Raw genomic sequence first — 24,507 nt, 5'->3', positions numbered from 1 at the left:
GCATCAATTATTTTTAATAAATAATGCCTATGCCTGTACCTAATACTTGAACGCTCCCAAAGGCCAAACAAGGACTAAGTTTATAAATTACTAACTGCGCTCCGCGGTTTCACCCGCGTCGCTCCGCTCCTGTTGGTCTTAGCGTGATGATATATAGCCTATAGCCCTCCTCGATAAATGGACTATCTAACACCGAAATATTTTTTTAAATCGGACCAGTAGTTCCTGAGATTAGCGCGTTCAAACAAACAAACAAACAAACTGTTCTTCAGTTTTATAATATTAGTATAGATTATAATATATTTTTTATATTTTAAATGGAATTAAAACTAAACAAGTTACAATATGTATAATAAAAAATTAAAAATAATAAATATTTAAAACCTTCAATTTAATTTTTTGAAATCAATGAAATCCAACTTGTATAAAATGTTGACAACGCCATCTGTGTTGATAACATTATTTAAATAATTTGGAAAATCCAAAAGTGCACGCCTCATAATTTTTTTTTAATAAATATTTATTATAGTCCTTTTCATTTAGGATGATTCCTGTGACACTTCATCGTGTTCCGAATTACGTATTTTATGTTTAAAAAGTCAAAATAATTTTAGTGCTTAATATTTTTATTTTATGGCGGCATTATTACCAAAAATATAAAAATGAAACATCTTAAGCTTATAAATCAAAAACAGTATTGTTTAGTTTAATATAATGAAAAATAAAATAAAATAACACAAAAATATAATACCTACGCAATTCGTGTACATGAAATGGATCGTTGAAAAATCATAGAGTTGGAAAATCATATAATCGGCGCCCATCTTGTGATCGTTTGTCAATCGAGTCAATCGTCTGTACGAGTGCGTCAGCCTTGTATACAAGTTGCATTTTTATATTGATACTTTACGTGGTATTCTGTTATTTTTACTAATTGTTATTGTTGACTTTTTGTTGCTGTTGTTTGCTAAGCTTCCTTAGTTAATTGTTGGCGAAATGCCGAAAAAACTAATTTTGGTACTTTATTCAAATCGATTTCATTTCCATATAGAATATTATCGATTATCGGAAACAATTGATACGATTTCAGTAACCGACATCTCTACACGTGTCAAAAATCGATGTGTCACAGAAATCATCTTAGGTGGAAAGGACTATAATTATTATTTTTGTTTATTTAATAACAATTAAACCACATCGAATCAGACCCTGAAAAATGAAAGGGTTCTATTCCTGAGCATACTCAAGCGTAAGAGAAAAAAAAAGACTCGATTAGTAAAGTATTTCGGTCGCTATCGTGTTAACAAGAAAAAGGATCCGCACATACAGACACACGGACGTCCAAGACAGAACTTTTTTAAACTGTTTTTTAACTAGTTTAAATAACAAAAATGACATCAAAAATATCATGAACGTTAAAAATAGTGTTTTTTCTTAATATGTGTGTGTATGTATTATCTTACAAGTGCAATGTATGATACATAAAGACATTTTAAGTTTGAAAAATCAGATGTTTTGCGCGAAGTGACAGTAGTACCACAGACTAATAATAATATACTACGTTCAACGCTTCGCTTATGAGGCGTGCAATAACCGCCATCTGTAGAAATATATGAGACCTAAAACATGTACTTGCGTTTTGTAAATATGGAACTACATTTTTTCTGGTAAATACTACAAGATGGCGCTGTACGCTCCTGAAGTCAATAATGGCCGCGTGCGTCACATCACTGCGCAATCAAGCACGGAAATAACTAACAGCTGTTCTACAATATTCGTTCGGGCAACTCAGGTAGCAGCTGTATTCGGACCAAGACGCAGCCGTTTTCCTTGGAATTGCGATTGTTTGGGCACAGAATAGTGGCTTTCTCATTGTTTAATGCTTCTTTGTATGGAACGAAGTATTTCAATTTTCAAAGTTTATTGTGATATTGTTTAATGCGATAACGGTGTTGCAAGTGCGTGAATTATTAAAAGCGTAAGGTATTGGTGAATGGTGATGTTTACCAAAATTCGTTCGTTGTTATTGTGAGTCTTGATTAGTTGAAATGCCTCGTGAATACGTGGACCGCGAGGAGAGCAGAGTGTTATGTCAATAGAATCTCGACGCGTAGATAGCAATATTAGTTTTATATTTGATAAGCCTAGGACGAAAAGTTTATAAAAAATGTCTAGTACGGTACCAACCAGTTCTGCTTTGAGGGCTTTGGCCTTAGAGTATAAAAGCCTGCAAGAAGAACCTGTCGAAGGTTTCAGAGTGAAATTATTGGGAGAGGACAATTTATTCGAATGGGAAGTTGCAATATTCGGACCGCCAGATACATTATACCAAGGCGGGTACTTCAAGGTATGAACACATTATATATATTTTTATTACCTTCGAGTGAATTTTGTTGGGTTATGGTTTCCCAACTGATTTTCTGTGTGAACAATTGGTTTCACACAGATCACAAATCAGATCCTGCTGACTCATTGCATCTAACATAAAAAATTTAATAATTTATTATTATTCTTGTAAGTTTATCTTAGAAAAAATGCGAAAAAAATATAGCCAATAACCTCATTTAATATTACAATTGCTATGAAATGTTTTATTGATTGTTATAGCAAAGATTTTAAGTGTGCATAATAATAAAAATAAATCAACAAATGTCCCAATTTAACTATCCTATTTAAAACTAAGTCTTTATTACTTTCCATTTTATATATTAACGAAATAAATCATTTATTCAATACAAAATGCAGCATCCCGCACATCATTCAAAGCAATTTTTTTTTTGTTTACACACTTTCAATTAATGTATCCCTAATATTTGGGTTAATCTTACTCAGTACTTAATAATTTAATTATATTTTTATGAAAACAGAAAAATATAATCTTGCTTACTTGCTATGTTACAACTTGTCAGTCCACTTAGACCTAATGACCTCATTTTTTTAGAAAACATAACAACAGACATATTTTTAGGCAAAATAAACTATCAAACTAACTAGCTGACTAGTTTTATCATTCTTGTATTCAGTAGTACATTATTTTGCTTAAAAGTAAAAGTAATGCATCACCTGCATAGCACTAGAAAATTTGTGTTGGCGATTCTCACTATGTTCAGTGGTATGTTTCAATTAAACTGAAAATTGAGTCAGGTATTATTCATCATTTTCATCATGGATACTTAAAATGTAATCATTTAGATTACATTTTAATTTTTAAGTATCCATGATCATGATTTCAGATACAATCCAAAAATCATGAATTGCAACTGGTTGGCTAGAATGAAATTTTCAATTTGTCTGTACTTTGAATCAATTGGTAAGGTAAATCTGAAATTGAATTTAATTTAGAATGCCCATAGTAAAGGAGAACATAAAATTTATTTAGTACATAGCAGTATCTATCATCCTGGCACTGGATTACTCGACAACAGTGTACTGGTTGATATTATCTGAGAAACATCCAGCCAACTATATAAAAATATAAAAAATGCAGAAGCAAAATATAAAAAAATGTTATATGATACATACAGGATCTATTCATATAAGATTTTTTTAATAGATCTGTAGGATGATAATGAAACATTAGAATTATTTGTGTTAATAATATGTAGTAGCCATTTTCAAAATTCAGATTTTATAGTAAAAATATAAGAATTGCTCTCTTCTCTAATAAGTTCTTAAATCAATTTTCAAATGAGGTCTTATTATTATGATAAAATCTTAGTCCCTAGTAGTTATGTGACTAGTTCAACAGTAGGTATAATGGCTAATTAATGTTGATACAGTAGTACATCGCAACATCTGCATTATTTCAATCTAAATACAATGTTATCACTTAATACATAAAAAGGACAGTTCCCTGGCCTCATTGTTATTGTAAATATAAAATTTTCTTGTATTGATATTATTTTTAAAGAAACCATTTCTTGGTCCTGAATAATTTATTTGTGAATTATGACAATTAAAAAGTAAAAAAAATCAAAATTTATAACTCCAACTTTAATATTTAGGATGTTTCAATCCAGTCTAGCATCCACTGTTGACTATGCAGTACTGGATCATTCATTTATTTGTTTGCTTATCGCTGATTTACATTTATACAACACTGATGCAACACCAGAATTTGTGATGTCGCCACCAACTACTGTATTAAATTAATTATTAGTCTTATGTTTCTTGACAATTCAAAAGTGCTTCAAATGAAGTCTAATTGAACAAATAAATGTTAGTTATATCAAATCTTACATACCATAAAAGAAAGTTAATCAGGCATATTATGTACTAGGTTTCCGCCCGCGGCTTCGCCCGCCGCATAGTTTCCGTTCCCGTGGGATAAAAAGTAGCCTATGTCCTTTCTCGGGTATCAAAATATCTCTATATTTTTTAGTATACTATATGTATTTTATTGGTACCTACCCACAAATTTTTAATATTACCAAAAAATGGATTCAAAATTTAAAACAATTTTTAACAATATCCCTTCTTGTTGCAGGCACATATGAAATTCCCTCCAGACTATCCATACTCACCACCATCAATTAGATTTTTAACAAAAGTTTGGCATCCAAATGTATATGAGGTAAGTGCTATAATAAAATATCATCAATCATCATAATATTCTTAGCTATAAGTAATCAAATTATGTAATTAAAAAAAAACTATACATATATATAAAAAGTATTATAAAAAAGAGCACAATAACTAGTTCAATAACTTTTGACTGTTATTTATTACTATATAAACATGTTATATTATATCACTAAAGTATGACTTAAATAAATTTATAGGGTGACAACACTGAGTAACAGACAGACAGACAGAGTTACTTTCGCATTTATAATATTAAGTATGGATTTTTATTGGTTAGAGTTTAGACTGTTCTTTGATGGAATAATTATATAGATGAGTTTCCATTCTTATTGTACTCGTAGTATGTTTATTAGGTATATAGTGTAGTGTCCGTCTTTACTTCACGTAGGCTGACTTTATCTGACAAGGTAACCACAGACCCCTTTGTAAAAATCCGGTTGACGACAGTCAGAATAGCTCTACAAATATAAAACCTACAGGAAACAGTATACAATGGCAATTGTTGTCAACAATTCGTAAATAGTCGTGACGGCTTATTCCCTTTTACTTTACCTGGCTTTCATTTATATTAATTACTAGCGAACCGCCCTGTTTTCCTCGGCTTAAGCAAAATATTTCAAGTCAAAATTCTTTGTTGCTCATTCCTTCCACCCCTAACACTTCCAGCCCGTGCGTTAATTTAATCAGAAAATATAGTTTAACCTCCTAATAAGAAAGTAGTTAATTCAAGTTTTTTGTCTAAACCCATCACCGTAAAATGAAAGTTTAATTTATTATCATACACGAAATGCCTTCTACACTATATAATAATTATTCCAATTATTTTCAATATAATATACTTTTGGTTTAATATAGTCAAACAAGAAGTCTATTGTATGAAAGTGTTATACTGTATTTTTTTTTTAAGAAAAAGTGACTACCGCTGATAGCGCAGCACTGAGCGGTCTCCTAGAGACACAATAGTTTAGGGCCAAGTGCTGAGCGCCCTACAGTGAAGTAGATCAAGGTTCCCGATCACGACATAGACCCTTTTGTACTCCGATAATTTTCGATCTCATAAAGGATAAAAAGATTACAAGTTAAATTAAGACCACATTTCTATATATAAACGTTTATAACCTGACTTGTTAGTAACACAGGCAATTTTAACGATTCAGTGTCAAATATTCGCGGTGATGGTTTTAAAAAGAAATTTAATATAGTCGCTTTCTATTCTCACGAGGCGGGTCATGTCTGAGTGATTCCTCCATCGTAGAGGGAGGATCCTCGACCATACGGAACTATGAGCGACCGACCGTTAGGCCTGATTGGCTGCTGATGGTGTGAATTTGTATCTGTTTTGTGTCGAAGAATTTTTTTTTTTATTGCAGCGAATATGAATGTAATTTCCTCCCGTATCCCTTCTCAATGACATGGATTTCAAACCCATCCAACTTAGATACCTACTTTGGCAGATGTATAGTGTGAGATGTTTGAACATATACAAATGTAAACGTAAAATTCTTGCATTTATACATATAAAATATGTCCTCATTCAGCTAAAAATAATGCATAGGTTTATTTCAGAATTTGTATGATTATTAGATAGGAATATCTATGAATGTTATTGTTAGTAGCATGTGTAACAAACTTAACTAGGGCAGTTTCATCTTTGCGTATATCGTATTGTTTGACAATCGAGGTTAAGCGTTTTACGTTATATCTAGTTTTAAACGCATACGGGAAGAACACGATTTCTTATATTTTATGAATCAATAATTGTGAAAAGTGAAACATAAGTATCTCCAAGAATATCTGACTGAGATGTGATGACTAATATTCATTACGCATTTAATTTTAATCATATCAGTGCATTTCCAGACGCTTCCTATTTTTTACGATTCTTTCTTTTTTTTCCAGTATATTTTGTCAACTGCTAAATGGGTTCTAGAACATAATTAATGTTCTTGATATTATTCCTCACGAGTGTATCAAATTTATAAAGCACTAATCTCAAGACCCAGCTGTCTACAGTTTGTTGCCTGGAAAATCCTCAATCCATGTGCTTATACCCATCTCTCAAAATATACTAAAAACCTATCAGGAACGGGTAGAAATCAAACAAGTGTTCTAGTAAAATCTCCATAATAGTTATGCTTTATTCCTTATTCCTAAATTGCTTAGGTAGACTATAATTTACATGTACAGAAACAGCTGAACACAGACGACTTCTTATCATAACGATATTTTTTTACATTAGGTACAAGAACGGAGCCCTGATAGAGTTTTAAGCTTGATTGATAATGTAAAAACATCAATTATTTATATATTGTCCCTTTCGTTAAATTGCGACACAATCTTAGCGACTTTGACCCGAACCACTGAACAGTGTGCTAGATCGTGATTTGACCTACATTAGAGCTTGATTTTAAGACTGCAATCTAAGTATATAATATTTACCTTAGTTTCTGCAATATATTGAATTCAGTACTTATTTCTCTTAATCTCTACGAAGAACATACGTAGTCAAGTCAGAGAAATAAGTAGTACAGTCATAATGAATCACATTATCGTCAGATTTATGTGTAATTCTCTATTTCGTATCCACCAAAGAGAGAAAGGATGATTCAGGGTCAAATCGTTTTAGAAATTCTCGAAAGAATCCATACTCTTCCTCTGGTAACCTATTTTTTAACATAGTTTTCAGATCTCTTTTCGTAAAAAAAAGATTTGGCTCTTTTTCAAATCGGCTCTTAGAATAACGCTCGCTTTGGAAAAAATCGTTTTATAAACCTTCAAAGAGAAATATTTTCTGAAAGTATCTAGGTATATAAATAGTACAGTATATTCAGGTCTTCTTCGAGGCTAGTCTTGTTCAGTCTTAACAAATAATTTGTAACATTTAGGTACAAGAGAGCCACTTTAATCAATAAAAACAGAATTAGTGGGCAAGGCACGATTGCAAAGCGTATTTTCGTGGTAGTCGCGGATTACAGTTAACTCTGTAGACATTCAAGCGAACAGTAATATTATCGGGTCATCAACCAAGCATGATTCACTCAGTGACACGATGTATAGAATCTCTAAATGAATATAAATAGTTATTTGCTTTTATAATGTTTACATTCCTAAACGTGTTTAATAGGTACCTACTATAATTTGTCCTACTTTTATAATAGCTGTTCTTCTAAACCGTTTTTGAATAGGTATTTGCTTCTTTCATTCAGATCTATTTATTCCACTTTTAATAACAATGGGTGGATTGAAGTATCACAATTTGAAATTCCTTATTTCGAAATGACTATTATGTAGATGTTTCTATTCTCTGAGTGTAAACTAATTCACGAAACATTTCATTGCTACAATGAACGTAACATTTGAGTCATAAGTTTGTTCCAACACCTAGGTGGAAACGCAATCAATAGCATATACGGTTAATGACGGTTGCGTAAACATTTACAGCAATGTATCAAAATCAAATTACTCAGGAGTCAGGACCAATATTTTCGGTAAGACCTAAAGGCATCTCTGATCACAAAACTATGAAAGTGGCAATAATTTAGATATTGTATTTCAATTTTATTATTGGAAAAATCTATATCAGACCTACAGGCTACAGAAGCTATGAAATAATTTTAAATTATACAGATGGTTCCGGCTTTGAGCCCGGAGGTGGAGTAAACGTAATAAATGTTAATACGGAAGACAAAACTTGGTTTACTTGGCTACGTAAGCATTATGTCTCGAACCATACATTAATTATTTGCGCTAAAATTGCAAACGCCAACTGAAAATAATTAGATTTAAAAGCAAAAAGTAATATGATGAATTACATCTTATATTGTACATTATGAAATTAAAGTAGTTTGGCACTATCCATTTATTATAAACTTACAGCCTTACTAATAAAAAGTTAAACAATATATAAATTTCTACCATTTTCTACCATAGCTGTGTCCTGTTCTTTCTCACATGAAACGTCAATCATAAAAAATATCAGGTTATTGCAATAACTAATCAAGAATGTTTATGCCACTTTGCCTGGAGCTTCCGGAAAAAGGAAATAAAAATTTAAAATAAGAATATTTTTTTGCCCCGTAGTCTCGGCCTCGCAAGCCACCACCATCACCATTGTTTTTATTTAATTTCAGCCACTTGCAAAAGATCTCATACGTATATACAAATATGGTTTGTTTTGCACTTCACGCATGACATTGTGCCGATGACATTGAATACATCTATGAGGAGCAAGTCGCATCAAACAGGATATAGCATCGGTTGAATGACCTTTACCATGAAGGCATTGTGGTGGTTACTAACATACTTAATTTTCAAAACGTGAATCACGTTTCAGTCAATGAACTATCCTCACCACTTAACAGTATAATTCCAAACGCTTAATGAGTAATGACGAAATTACACGGGTTCTATACATAAATAAATGTACCTAATCAACAGACGTTTCTTTTGAATATAATGCAATAAGAAATGGCAATGCAAAATCAAAATATGTGTCCACTTTACTAAAGATAACAATATTAAACAAAGCTTTTGCGTGCATTAATATTCAAAAATAGACAAGGAAGCCACAGTGAAATTAAAAATGACGTCAGAAAACATGAAGCACGATATCTCAAAAGTTGTACGTATTAAAATCTCAAGAAACCTTTTTGAGATGGGATATGAGTGATCTAGGAAATATGCATACGTATTACCTATTTATCATTGCCTCATTGGCTATACAGGATAAATTAAATGTAACTATGTAATTTAGCGACATGACAAAAGTAATTGTTCTGCAATATGGGTTAATCTCATGAATAAAGTAAAATTCAATTTTTCATTGACAATGTCCCAACGCTGGCACGAATCGGCCTTGAGGTAATTAACCTTATTCCTGACGGCCCGTACCGCGGTGGCAGCACTGAACTTGGCTTCAGCTCTAAATAGCCCCCAAGAGACGCAACATCATCACGACGCATCGACCCGTGCCAACCATTCAATTGCACGCCTATACAAGCCACGTGGTTATAAAAACGCTGAGTGACGTACATTTTGTACCGTAATATACAATGGAGCTATGAATACTGACGATCCGACTGAAGTGCTTGAATATCCATCTTATAAGTTATTAGTATACGCCTATAACATCTTCTAGACTATTCACGAACGTTTCTACGATTTAATATCCAGTATACTCATCGGTGCCCATTCATTTGGTGGATTAAAATAGTCCAAATGCTCCGTATTCACAAAAGACTTTTAAAGGTCTTTTGATAATGAGTTACAACTCTTCTTCTTAATGAGAACGAGGAAAATAATTACAAAGTTTTCCACTTAAGGTTGTTGTAATGCGGGAATTACAAGATCAACGTTTTAATGTGGAAAATGTTTAATGTCATTTACCGGTTTTCCAGATGATAATGGTTAAAATGTTTAATTATTTAAACAAGATTTCAATATATATTTTTGCTGTTTAATTTTAGGGTATTATCTGTTTTATAGATTTTTAATTTTATTTACAAATAGTCCCGATTTGGCGGTGAGCACACACACGCTTCTTTGTGAGGAAGCGGTGATCCGACGGCATAATTTTAGCCGAGGGCGTCGCACCGACCATGCCACTGCGCTATCATCATGACAACACAGTTACATTATTATAAAGACACCAACTATCGGTGGAATAACGAATTCTAAGAATTTTTTTTATTATTTTATAGAGCGCTCGTGGGCATTATATAAATTTCAACCATATGGCACAAAGAGTCAAATATATAATCAATTTTTTATATTTTGCATTGTTACTTCTTTCAATATAAAACTACCATGCAAGGTTATGACTTTTCCCTTCCAAGTACATACTACATTGTACATCGCGTTCTGCGATCACTCATTTCGATGACATTTTAATGATTTTGAAATAAAAAATTGCGTCTGGCACCTATTTAACAACGAAAAAAACGTCTTGCAATAAAAAAATTATGTCTCATGGATCTTATGTCTCTGGAAAAATTACGCGTTAAAAAATGACTTTAAATTAAGGACATTTTCTTGTGCAGATAAGATGCGCACTAATAAACGCAACCACTGCGACCAGCCAGACAGCCCGGACTCTAACCGAAATAGCAAGAGGAACAGTATATCAAAGAACCAACTATACTAAAATGCTCTCTTGTCAACGTTGGTAGCACCTATACGATTAAATAGTTTCCTTCTTCTCTATTATGGAATAGTATAAAATGACCTTCCTTCATTTACTCGATATTGGTAGCATTCGCGTTTGCGCGAATCTTCCTATAAATATAAATTTGGAATAAGCTATTAATACGAATAAGTTATAAATAATTTGGAAAATCCAAAAGTGCACGCCTCATAATTTTTTTTTAATAAATATTTATTAATTATTATTTTTGTTTATTTAATAACAATTAAACCACATCGAATCAGACCCTGAAAAATGAAAGGGTTCTATTCCTGAGCATACTCAAGCGTAAGAGAAAAAAAAAGACTCGATTAGTAAAGTATTTCGGTCGCTATCGTGTTAACAAGAAAAAGGATCCGCACATACAGACACACGGACGTCCAAGACAGAACTTTTTTAAACTGTTTTTTAACTAGTTTAAATAACAAAAATGACATCAAAAATATCATGAACGTTAAAAATAGTGTTTTTTCTTAATATGTGTGTGTATGTATTATCTTACAAGTGCAATGTATGATACATAAAGGCATTTTAAGTTTGAAAAATCAGATGTTTTGCGCGAAGTGACAGTAGTACCCACCTCAACGCTTCGCTTATGAGGCGTGCAATAAGGTCATATTATAAATGTAAAAGATTTTGTATTGAAGTACTTTTATTAATCATAAACAGCATTAAATGCCGTATCTAGATAAAATAACATAGAACGAAAACATATACCATTGATCCATTGAAATGTTACATTTTTTAGGCCTGACCTTGAGTTTTTTAGAGGACGCAATTTTATTTTTTTGATGTGTAGGGGGGGTCAGTGTGAAGCTAAAACCAAGTTTGTGGGGTCGCCACCCTTGTCCCATGGCCGCCATCTTGAAAATAGCGGTTGAAATGGTTTTAACGATATATCTCTTAAACTATTTATCTGATAATAAAACAATTTGAACATTATTTGTTGCAAATTAAATTCTCTACAACTTTGATTCAGTAACTTTTTGTCGTAGAACTATAAATAAAAAAGTTATAAGTGAAAATGTTCAGAAATTAGAGATGTTTATATTTTTCAATAAAACTTTTTTTTATAAGTTTACGAAGAAATTATATCAGACCATTTTTGTAGATTGTTTTTCGTAGAACAACTTTTATATACAACATTTTTTCATTACGTCAATAGCTAAGGTTTTACAGCGCTCAAAAGTGAGTACTATTTTTCAGTAGTAACTATACATAATAAATTGGCTATTGGCTCTTTTCCCAGACTCCACAACAATGGAAGCACACTGCAGAACATTTCAGCCCTGCTTTTCGACGTAAAAAAAAACGCACTTCCAGACTCTACCTCCTGGGTTGTGGGGAAAAGATTCAATAATTAATTATTAATAATATTGTAAAATTAATTATTAAAAGTATTATTATAACAAAAATAAAATAATTACTGGTGACAAATTATTATTAGTACACACATAATATATCGTATTCTGTATAGTAAAGAGTACTTAAAATAGTACTCACTTCGGATGGCTGTAAAACCTTAGCTATTTACTTAATGAAAAAATGTTGTAAATAAAAGTTGTTCTACGAAAAACAATCTTCAAAAATGGTCTGATATAATTTCTTCGTAAACTTATAAAAAAAAAGTTTTATTGAAAAATATAAACATCTCTAATTTCTGAACATTTTCACTTATAACTTTTTTGTTTATAGTTCTACGACAAAAAGTTACTGAACCTAAGTTGTAGAGAATTTAATTTGCAACGAATAATGTTAACATTGTTTTATTATCAGATAAATAGTTTAAGTGATATATCGTAAAAACCATTTCAATCGCTATTTTCAAGATGGCGGCCGTGGGACAAGGGTGGCGACCCCACAAACTTGGTGATAGCTTCACACTGACCCCCCCCTACACATCAAAAAAATAATATTGCGTCCTCTAAAAAATGCGACCCCAAATGTAACTTTTCAATGGATTATGGACCACATCATGTATACGGATACCTAGGTAGGTAGGTTCGCCCCGGCTTCACCCGTGGTACATATTTCGCAATAAAAGGTAGCCTATGTTCTTTCTCAGGGTCTAAAGGTTATTTGTGCCAAATTTCATCAAAATCGCTCCAGTAGTTTATGCGTGAAAACCATACATACATACAAACAAACCTTTCCTCTTTATATTAGTATAGATTATACGTATTTTAGATGCATACGTGTTTTCACTAATAAGATTAGATTTACTTGGAATTTTTGGATTAACAGTGAAACCAGATCGAGAAATTAGTGATTTGGTGGTTTTTAAATTTACATGTTCATATTATAAACAATGCTTACTAAAAAATATTCTAATATTTAATGAGATCAAGGTAGAATATGCCAAATTATTGTATAGGGATGAAATTCGGTATTAATAATTTTTATGTTCATATACAAATTATTATTCATCAATCATCACACCTATATTTTTTGGAAATAGGTTAGTAAAAACCCTACGTTATTTTTAGCAACGTATTACATATTATGTTAACGATATATTGACAACAGGCAAGCATTTACATTTATTGTGAAAGAGCGTGGTAACCTTTCGACACACTTATATTGATCTTTTCATAACAATCGGGTTAAATTTCCGTATTGTGAGAGTTGCACTTCGTTTTTTGATACTCTGTGACAATCTAAATCCGGAATATGGGTCACTGGGTTATACAATTATAAACAATAAGTGAATAGTGTTTATGGCTGTTTTCAATGAGGCGGATATGATTCCAATTTTACATCATGAGTAAAAGCTTATCTATCAGTTTGTTTTAAATATTTTGTATGAGCCATTTAACGGATTTGAAATTTAAATAAAATGTAATCTTCAGACTTTGTTCCTTGGAAAAGCAAGAGATGTTGCTTTGTATGTACATACAGTGGTGGTCACATAATTAAAGACACCCCCTAATTGACCATAAAATATTTATTTTAGGAAGTACAAATATCTGAAAAAGGTATTCAATCTAGTATTATTTTTATTAAACCATACAAGACAATATGTTCTTTAAAATGAGGGACAAAAAATAGTTATATTCCTTGTTAGTTTCGACACTTGCTCTCTGTGGGAATGTAACACAAACTTTGTTAACGTACGAGTAGCTGGCCACTTAATTAAAGACAACAAGAAATCAGTTATAATTTTTATAAATAAAAAGAAACGGCATTGTGCTTTACTTCGTTTTGTCGCGTAATTTCATAAATCGTTGACACTCTATAATTTTTTTGGGTATTTTTAACTTTTAAAATTAAAATTCATACGTTTAATAGTTTTAATATCAATTATTATGGTTAAAAATAAGAGTTGCGACTCGTCCACAAGAAAAAATATTTTTAACTTCCATGATAATTAAACTATTTCAAGGATATGGTTATGAATGCTATAAAACATGTCAAGATGCTCCACACGATCGAAAACGTACTCAGAAAAGCAAAACCACTAAAAAACTAAACTAAAATACTCGGCCGAAAGATTCAAAAATGGTGTTGTTGGCTAAAAAGATCCATTTAAAGGGTCGGAACTGATACAGTTCAGAGTTGTATGGTGCAGCAGGCTTGAAGGGGGTGTCTGCAAGGATAATAAGACGGAGACTGTGTGAGGAAAACTTGCACTGAAGAGTATCTCGGAAAGTACCACTTTTGAAAAAACAAAATGTGAAGGCAAGATTTCACTTTGCTACAAAATACGAACACTGGACTGAACGAGAATGGAAACATGTGCTGTTTTGGCATGAAACTAAGATTAATATGATTAATTCTGTCAGAAAACAATATGTAAGACGCCATCTCAATAAGGAAATGGATCCAAGATACTCTAAAAAGTAGTCATACATGGGGGTGGAAATATCAAAGAGTGGCGCTGTTTTTCTGGACTTGGTGTTGGACCTGTCAAAAAGACAGAAGGCAACATGGATAAATTCCAGTACAAGTATATTTTAGAGCAATCCATGCTGCCCTATGCAGAGGAAAATTTACCTGTTGTTTGGACTTTTCAACACGATAATGATCCTAAGCACACAGCAAAAGTAGTGAAGTGCTTGTTAAGGAACCAATCTGTAACTGTTTTGGATTGACCCCCCCTACAGTCCGGATTCAAATCCGATCGAAAACTTATGAAATCAAGAAAGAAAGAAGTCGCGGCAAAGCTATCATCAAACGTCGACTACCTTTGCAAAGCATTTTCGAAGAATGAAACCAATTTAGTGATGCAACTTGTAGAAAATTAGTTGATTCAATGCCCAAGAGATGTAAACCGTCATTACTGCCAAAGGACATGCAACCAAATATTGAAAAGTGTAAAAATGTTTTGTAAATACGTCAGGTATTTTGTGTTGTAAAAATAATCTCATTAAAATAATAATTTTTTATATTTCTTATAAGCGAGTCTAATGTCTTTAATTATATGGCCAGACCTTTGCTAGGTTAAAACTGCTAGTAGTACGGATGAACCGAATAAAATCTAACAAACCGACAAGTTTTGTAGATAAAATTTAGTTTAGCATTAGACAACACATGTACCTGAATATTTTAAAATTATTTAACAAGTTCCAATGGTAGTGTAAAAAAAAATTTTGAGAGAAGTGTCTTGGGTAGTATAAAATGTTCTTAGTGTCTTTAATTATGTGACCACCACTGTATATACAGTGTGAAAATTTTCGATGGGCCCTGGAGGGAAAGTAGGTACTAGAAATACTGAAGATAGCAAAGCTGAAAGGCAACATTCCTTTATTTTTAAAAAGAAATTCAAAGATTTTTGAAAATTCACTAGCATCGGCCGGAATTCGAACTAATTAAAAATTAAAAAAATTGAAATTGTTATTGAAATGAATTTTCGAAAATCTTTGAATGCAGTTCTATTTCTTTTTAAAAATAAAGGAATGTTTCCTTTCAGCAAAATTTGCTATCTTCAGTATTTCTAGTCTCTCCAGGGCCCATCGAAAATTTCCACACTGTAGGTATATCAATCAAATAAAACTAGAAATGTCGGACAGAAATTTTTAGGGATTGCCTTTCTAATGCTATATTGATCTATAATTTAATCAAAAAAAATATATGAAACGTAGGTCCAGCTGTTTATATAATACACTAATTGTAATTAATATTGTATTAAATACACATTGTTCATGATAATTCTGCTAACGTATCGATTGTAATCCACGTGTATTATTATTAAACGAAGCATGTTTTTGTTAACTCTTTCATTCTCTTTCATTTTTTTGCCTAGTTTTTGCATATTTTAACAGTTATTTTGCCAAACAATATTTTCGTCAATTAAACAATATTTATTTATCGAGAGCTACGCGCTATCAAATATTTTATAACCACATCTGCATCTGATGTTGGAATGGTACATGTGTCAATAACAGGTTACTATTTGTGGAACAAGATTTAATATTATGTCAAATTGTTTACTATTGTTGTACCTACGTTAATTAATTAAAAAAAAGTAAACATGTGCATTTCTTAAATTGTAAACTTTGTTGAAAAGAATCGAAGTAAATTCCAGCCTTTATCATTGCCAAAAGTCATAGATAAGCTCAATAACTCAAATGGAATATGGTGAATAACGTAACATCTTGATTTTCTACATCAGGTCGTGTCAAGGTCTGCCAATGGCGCATTGACATTGGTCGATACATTAGATAACATCATTATAGTTATTGTGTACTCTTTTCGCTATAGTTTTCTTTGCTGATGAAATCTATAGCGGGAGAGATCACATCCATATTAGCCACCTGTATATTATACTTACATTAAGGGGGCGCATAAAGCAAAATAACCAATCTTCTATTAGATGATACGTGTAATATGCAAGACCAAATCTAAAAAATAAAATATATATCAAACTAGATGATATGTTCAACGATTCTGTTTAATCAAAAACATAAAATATTAAAATTTACTCGATAAAAAAAAATCACCAAGTTAGCTCTAATTTTCACACTTTTACGTTTTCTACTTGACATGGTAATACTTATTATGATTTTTTTTTCATAAACAATTATATTAAAACATTTGCAAGATATTTGTCAGAGCATTTTGTTTAATTACTTTTAGTTTTGGTTTTATCTGCGATAAACCACTTTTATCGTGACAAAATCAAACGTTTATCTCGAGAAAAAAAGAGCGCCAAAAGTGGTTTATCGCAGATAAAACCAAAACTATAGTCCTTTTCACCTATGATGATTCCTGTGACACTTTATCGTGTTCCGAATTACGTATTTTATGTTTAAAACGCCAAAATAATTTTAGTGCATAATATTTTTATTTTATGGCGGAATTATTGCCAAAAATATAAAAATAAAACATCTTAAACTTATAAATCGAAAACAGTATTGTTTAGTTTAATATAATGAAAAATAATATAAAATAACACAAAAATATAATACCTACGCAATTTGTGTACATGAAATGGATCGTTGAAAAATCATAGAGTTGGAAAATCATATAATCGGCGCCCATCTTGTGATCGTTTGTCAATCGAGTCAATCGTCTGTTCGAGTGCGTCAGCCTTGTATAATAAGTTGCATTTTTATAATGATACTTTACGTGGTATTCTGTTATTGTTACTAATTGTTATTGTTGACTTTTTTTGCTGTTGTTTGCTAAGTTTCCTTAGTTAATTGTTGGCGAAATGCCGAAAAAACTAATTTTGGTACTTTATTCAAATCGATTTAATTTCCATATAAAATATTATCGATTATCGGAAACAATTGATATGATTTCAGTAAAGACATCTCTACACGTGTCAAAAATCCATGTGTCACAGAAATCATCTTAGGTGGAATAGACTACAAGCCCGCATATGAAAAAAATATGGGTCAAATGAACCACCACGGGACATATCTAGTACGAAAGAAGAGCAAAAAATAATAAGATTCATCACTATGCCGTCACTTGTAAGCTGTCCAACTGAGTGCAGATGAGAATTGAAAAGTACAGGTAGACTCGGTAAATTTTGGTCATATATTTTTGTACGGCATTCTTAACCATCGATAGATCCATTAAAAATAATAAGAAACCGCTCAGTGCCGTACAAAAATGTTGGTCCACCAAGTCGGAATTTTTATTTAATTTCCGAGAGTTACCGGGGGTAAATTTGGTCATTTGACCATGTACGGCATCTGTGTCATACTATTGCTATACTGCTTTTAATCCATTATTCCGCAACGCCGTACAAAAATCATGGGGACAAGGGGAAAAAATCGAGAGTTGTAATCCCCTCTCTTTCCCCACTCCAGGGGGTCATTTGACACAACACGAAATAAATTTATTTTTAAAGTATTTTATGCATAGATAATATTTTTTCATGTGCCGTACATTTTCGTTGGTTCAAAGGGGAAAAATCTGAAAAAGAAAAAATCCATATAACGAAATGTTTGCTTTATATTTTGATAATAAAATATAAATATACATTAATATTAAGAAGCTCGAGGTGGTTAATTATCACCTTGGAAAGTCGGAGTCAAGTGGAATGGACTCCGTTAAATTGATGAACTAATAAAAAAGCTATGAACGAAAAGATGTGAATTATATGCAATCAGCCCATGAATACAGGTAAAGTCACAAGCAAATGCTAGTAATATATACATATTCAAAATGTACAAGTAAAGCGCTTTCAAATGATACCAAATACGGCATATTTATCTTAACTTTATTTTTTTACTCTGTATGTTTTGTCCGCTAGAGGGCGCCACATTAGATTTTGTGAAACCCCATATAGCCTTTAGCTAGCTGGTCGCTGGTTATCCAGTGAACAATTCAGACGCTTCTAATGATATGTCATTTGTCGAATTCTGATAAGTAGTTTAGAAGTTACGAGGGAATAGATGAACATACATACATGACCTGTCAAAACCATAACCCTCCTTTTGCTTTGCCGTAGTTGGGTAAAAATATGTTAATGCCGTACTGTATCAAATGGCCATAAAGCACCCTTAAAATTGTAGCTTTCGTCGCTTTCATCAGCCTAAAAGATGTGGTCTGCACAAAAATGTACGGCATCGTTTTTTCCTAATTTATCTATGTTTATACTATTTAAAACAACGAATAAAGTGTAGAAAACTATTATATTTCATTAATCTACGATGTTTAAACTTTAACAAAATTTCTGGTTTTGCATTTCTCTATAACTTTTTTTAGAACGGTTTCTTTTGAACGGCAATACTATACAACAATTGAATTTTACAATATCATGTTAAAAAAAAAGTTCCCGTACAGGGTCAAATGACCTTACAGCTCTTTATATCAAGAATTCGATGAAATTAAGATGATTATTGGTATACGTTTAAAAGAACAATTATTTTTTGACGGCATTGCTTTTAATAGTACTTTTGAGTGCTAGATAATGTTTTGGAACCGAAGCCGTACTTAGTCAAATGACCCCCTGGAGTGGGGAAAGAGAGGGGATTGCAACTCTCGATTTTTTCCCCTTGTCCCCATGATTTTTGTACGGCGTTGCGGAATAATGGATTAAAAGCAGTATAGCAATAGTATGACACAGATGCCGTACATGGTCAAATGACCAAATTTACCCCCGGTAACTCTCGGAAATTAAATAAAAATTCCGACTTGGTGGACCAACATTTTTGTACGGCACTGAGCGGTTTCTTATTATTTTTAATGGATCTATCGATGGTTAAGAATGCCGTACAAAAATATATGACCAAAATTTGCCGAGTCTACCTGTACTTTTCAATTCTCATCTGCACTCAGTTGGACAGCTTACAAGTACATAGTGATGAATCTTATTATTTTTTGCTCTTCTTTCGTTCTAGATATGACCCATGGTGGTTCATTTGACCCATATTTTTTTCATATGCGGGCTTGTAGTCTAGAAAGGACTATAAAAGTAATTACACAAAATGCTCTGACAAATATCTTGCAAATGTTTTAATATAATTGTTTATGAAAAAAAAATCATAATAAGTATTACCACGTCAAGTAGAAAACGTAAAAGTGTGAAAATTAGAGCTAACTTGGTGATTTTTTTTTTATTGAGTAAATTTTAATATTTTATGTTTTTGATTAAACAGAATCGTTGAACATATCATCTAGTTTGATATATGTATATTTTATTTTTTAGATTTGGTTTTGCATATTACACGTATCATCTAATAGAAGATTGGTTATTTTGCTTTATGCGCCCCCTTAAGGTTATCTACTCTTGCAGCTGCTTGTGAGGATACACTTCAAAATCATCGTGTAGGCACCAAAAATTTAAAATTAAGCGTCAGCAATGTCATTTCTTTTTATTACATCTTCATAATATGTATACGGTTAACATGTAAAATTATATCTTCTATGAACATAATCATGTAAAATTAAATCTTCTATGAACATAAATAATGAAAATATTCATCATTTGCCATATAAAAATTAATAATGTTACACATATTGCATTTTAGATAGATAAATAAATTCCTTTGTGCCTACTGCCTAGTGTCTTATGATGCGAGGTAACACGTTAACCTCATTGTTAAATAATTGAGGTTAAACATTTTTACAGAATATATAAACAATACATACTTAACAAATTATGCATATTTAGTATGCAAATATTATGCAAACCCAGCGATAAGAAGCCCTTAGTTGATATACCAATACTTTACTGCATCATTTGCTCTTATAAGTATAATATGAATATTAATGCGAGATGCTCTTTTTATATTTCATTTATTTTTAATGAAGTGATTGACTATATTTATGATATTGCATGATTGTATTTTTGATTGTATGACGTTTAATTGTTGATTATAAATTTGTGCCATAAACTGACCCTGCAGGGATATTCCGTACGACAACTGACCCACACGTGTAAACAATAAAATATTAAAAAAAACACATTTTTTCAGAACGGCGATCTCTGTATATCCATCCTGCACCCCCCAGTCGACGATCCACAATCAGGGGAGTTGCCCTGTGAACGTTGGAACCCAACCCAGTCGGTTCGCACAGTGCTGCTATCTGTCATATCGCTGTTGAACGAACCCAACACCTTCAGTCCGGCTAACGTGGATGCAAGCGTCATGTACCGCCGCTGGCGCGACTCGAAGGGCAAGGATAAGGAGTACGAGAACATCATCAGGTACTTTTTGCTGATTTGGTGGCTAATGCCTATAGAATAACAGATGTATGATACAAGATAGATGCAGGCCAGAATTATTCTGGATTTATTCTAACTACAAAAATGTCCTGTAGCAGAAGCTATAAAAACTAGCTAGAAGAACTTTCGACCGAGTGTCTATTCGTTTGGTCGTGCTGTCGTTACTACTCTGCACAGCTCTAAAATAGATTTTTCATTTTAGAAAAGTAGATTTTTCTCTGAGGGAATAATTTAAAATGGTCTTTGTATTCTTAATATCATTAAAAATAATATTTAAGTAATATATATTTAGGTGTGGCACAATAAAATCAAATTACTCAAGTCTACTGTCTATGTTAAGTAGTATTTTTTTTTTCTTGATCACTAGGTATTTTTCAGCATTTACTAACTACATACTATATTAAGCTCATTAAAAGTCAAAATATCTATGTCTTCACAAAGGCCTGTTTAATTATGAAAGCAGGAAACACCTTGCTTTATCGATAACCTTAGGCAGGCAGAATCTGGACTTATGAAGGTTATATACAGACAGAAATATAAGTCAAAGTATAAGAATGTATTGTACTGACTTATTCTTCTTTATATTCTATAGATTTTGTAAAAAAAATCAAAGGTATAATATCCATTATTTTATTACGTTACAGAAAACAAGCTCAAGTGGCGCGCATGGAAGCGGAAAAGGAAGGAATAGTAGTGCCGCTTACATTAGAAGATTATTGCATTAAAACTCAAGTCAAGGCAACGACACACGAACCACAGGTACTGTATTAACACCAGCTTCCTAATACGAATACACAAGACAGCCTTTTATGCAATACAAGGTGAAATACTTTAATAAATGTCTACACCACAATGCTTATACGTCCATATCCACATATTATTATGCTGTATTTATTATTATATATTTATATGTATTTATTAGAATTTTCTCTTTTGTTCCTCAGCTGGATATGACAGACTTCTACGACGACGACTATGACCTTGACACAGATTCAGAAGATGAAATCGAGGGCGGGGAAGGAGATGGGGATGACAGTGGCAACGGAGAATCGTGAGGGCACGTCCCGAATGATACAGACACGCAAACAGCTACAACTAACAAGGAAATAAACAAAATAAGCAATGACGACAGAAATTCAATGCGCCATACACATGTTCGGCACTTTTTACCGCGCACGCGTGACGTTTGAAACTTTGACAGCTGTCAAACGTCTTGTCGGTGGTCGTCGATTGTAAGCTGTCTGCGTCATGCGTATTCGCGTCACAACGAAAGCGATCTCCTGCGAACGCGTACGGATAGCCATGATTCATGACAAGAATATGATTCTTTACACACAGATCACAAAAGATCGACATTAATTGGCTTATGACGTCATTCACACGCAAAGTAAAGTTAAAAATATGTGCTTTGTCCGTAGATTATTGTTCATAGGAATACAATTTGATAATGTTCCATGCACTGCGTTGTAGTGGATAACGATTTTACAGCCATTTTAACCCATTTATGTTGCTTATTCTTTTTTTGGAATATGGTCATGTCGTTTTTAGCATACAAAAAACTGTTAGACTTTTTCCTTTTTTTCTTTCTTTTGTGACTAAGACTAGACACACGATAACTCTAATCCACTCTCACTAATCCAGTGGTTTGGTTTGGTACTTTTAAAACACGTAAAACACTAACTGCCAGCTTTGCCAATATGAACAATCATGACACGATAATTTAATACATTTTTGACATGGATACAATAACATACTAAATAAGATTATAAATTTTTGACTAATGGCAACAATTTTTTTGAATTTTGATTTGATTTATGTGAAGATCTGGAACCTACATAAATATTGAATAAGGTCCGTACGGTTTGCTTGAACTGTATAGTTAATTTTACAACTAAGATAAGATATCTATAATGTTTTATTAATTTTACCTCTTATGAAATTTAGAAATAACTAGCCAATTTTGTGATTGATATTATTTGTATTTTTGATGCATTACACATTTTTTATGATTTCTGTAAACCATTATCCACGTACTTCCGTCTTCAATACTATTTATTTTTTCTGTCGTCGTAATATATTTCGTTAAGGTTGAGATTAGACATTAGTAATATCAATATATTATAGTAAACTATGTAATTCATATCCAGCAAAGTAGTATATGCCTTATTTTAATGAAATATAATATGCTAACCACTATTTTGCTTCCAATTTTTTCAATACCTATATAATAAATTTAAATCAACAAGAAGTAAGATTTGTGAATGCGACTGCGTGTTCAAAATATTTACGGTCAATTTCTCAAACAACAACAAAAAATTCCCGATCAATTGAAATTATACATAAATATATTATGGTATGAATAGATTTAGGAAAATAGTGGATTATTAGTCCAATGTTGGACCATAAAATTATTGACACCAATATTAGATGACACTGTACGTGGATTAAAAATTAGTTTTAAATTAATTTGCTTTTGATGTTATTTTATACCGTTAAACATATGAAACATAATTATCCCTCATAATAGTTGCTACCTTACGTGCAATTACATTGTATTATAATACTGCACTATGTACTAAGGTAACGCAGTCTGTACAGAAATCTAACGAAATAATGTTCAGTAATTATTCAGATTTACATAATGCTCAAATCAAGAATGTGTATGATAATAATAAAGGAAATACAGTACATTTTAAGGTATAATCAAAGAGTACTTGCATATTATATTATAATTATATTATTAGCGATACGTAAAAACGAAATTATATAAGTGATTACTTTAATGACTAGTGTGCAGTAAACTAAGTTAATTTTTATAGGTCATTGTGAATTGTTTGATTCTAAGGCTAAGATTACAAATAAATTGGCTTAAATGATTTGTGATGTTCGTGCATAGCGTCTAAAGTCTTTTATTTGTTCATAAAACCGACAGCACTAAAACACAGTATAAAACAGACATGACATTTATGGTAGTGTAAATGATTTTGTATTGCTGAAACATAACTAAATATGTGTAGGTAATAGAAACCATGCAGGTATTGTAAAAACAATGGCTTTTACTATATTATAATAAATTATCTCTAATCTGTTGAAATATGAACTTGATGTATACCAGTGAAGACATTTTTTAAAACCTTGATTGCTACAACCATGGCCCTCGACAAACAAGCTCACAACTTTTTCCTCTTTAATGTATTAGTGTAAATAAAAGTCTTTCAAATATACTGATGTACTTTAGATATAACTGTGCTTTAGAAATATACTTTTATTTTATGAAATGTCTATTTGAATTATTAATCGTAATTTATGTTTAGTTAAATCCTTTTCAATGGCTTATGAACTAATGTATGTAAGAGACACATGTTAAAGGTCGTCCGATATCGATTAATTTCAATCTGTATAGGAAGGATTATTGAAATTGAAGTAGAAAAGTTCACAATGGAAATGTTATTAAATTTATCATGTATTCAGTAATAAAATCATGTGTTTGAAAGAAATATTAGTATAATTATTTTATTTAAAAAAACCCTCTTCATTTATAAGTAGGTAAGTTGTTGTATTTATGATCACTTTAAAGTTTTTTGATTATGTATTTGCTATATCTTTTGTCTGTCCTACT

The 24,507-nt window shown here is 31.8% G+C and overlaps 1 protein-coding gene across 1 annotated transcript; it reads left to right on the top strand.

Moving 5' to 3' along the window:
* The first annotated feature begins 1,732 nt into the window (after nt 1–1,732).
* Nucleotides 1,733–24,385, top strand: LOC149481676 (ubiquitin-conjugating enzyme E2 R2). Its single transcript, XM_089704850.1, has 5 exons — nt 1,733–2,347; nt 4,487–4,573; nt 20,638–20,870; nt 21,533–21,647; nt 21,833–24,385. Exons 1-5 carry the CDS (start codon nt 2,168–2,170, stop codon nt 21,941–21,943), a joined length of 726 nt encoding a protein of 241 aa, XP_089560976.1. The 5' UTR covers nt 1,733–2,167; the 3' UTR covers nt 21,944–24,385.
* Nucleotides 24,386–24,507: the final 122 nt, after the last annotated feature.

This window comes from Colias philodice, chromosome 16, assembly GCF_061535455.1.
Source record: "Colias philodice isolate Cphi_HAF_F1 chromosome 16, ilColPhil1 Martin Lab GWU primary, whole genome shotgun sequence".
Taxonomy (NCBI): domain Eukaryota; kingdom Metazoa; phylum Arthropoda; class Insecta; order Lepidoptera; family Pieridae; genus Colias; species Colias philodice.
The sequence above is the reverse complement of the archived record's forward strand: the minus strand, read 5'-3'. Positions and strand labels throughout refer to the sequence as shown.

Bases quoted from the DNA above. Each gene is read 5' to 3' on its own strand.
- LOC149481676 (XM_089704850.1), top strand. From the start codon at position 2,168: ATGTCTAGTACGGTACCAACCAGTTCTGCTTTGAGGGCTTTGGCCTTA. The intron at 4,574-20,637 runs GTAAGTGCTATA...ACATTTTTTCAG, and splicing joins GGCATCCAAATGTATATGAG to AACGGCGATCTCTGTATATC. The intron at 21,648-21,832 runs GTACTGTATTAA...TTTGTTCCTCAG, and splicing joins CAACGACACACGAACCACAG to CTGGATATGACAGACTTCTA.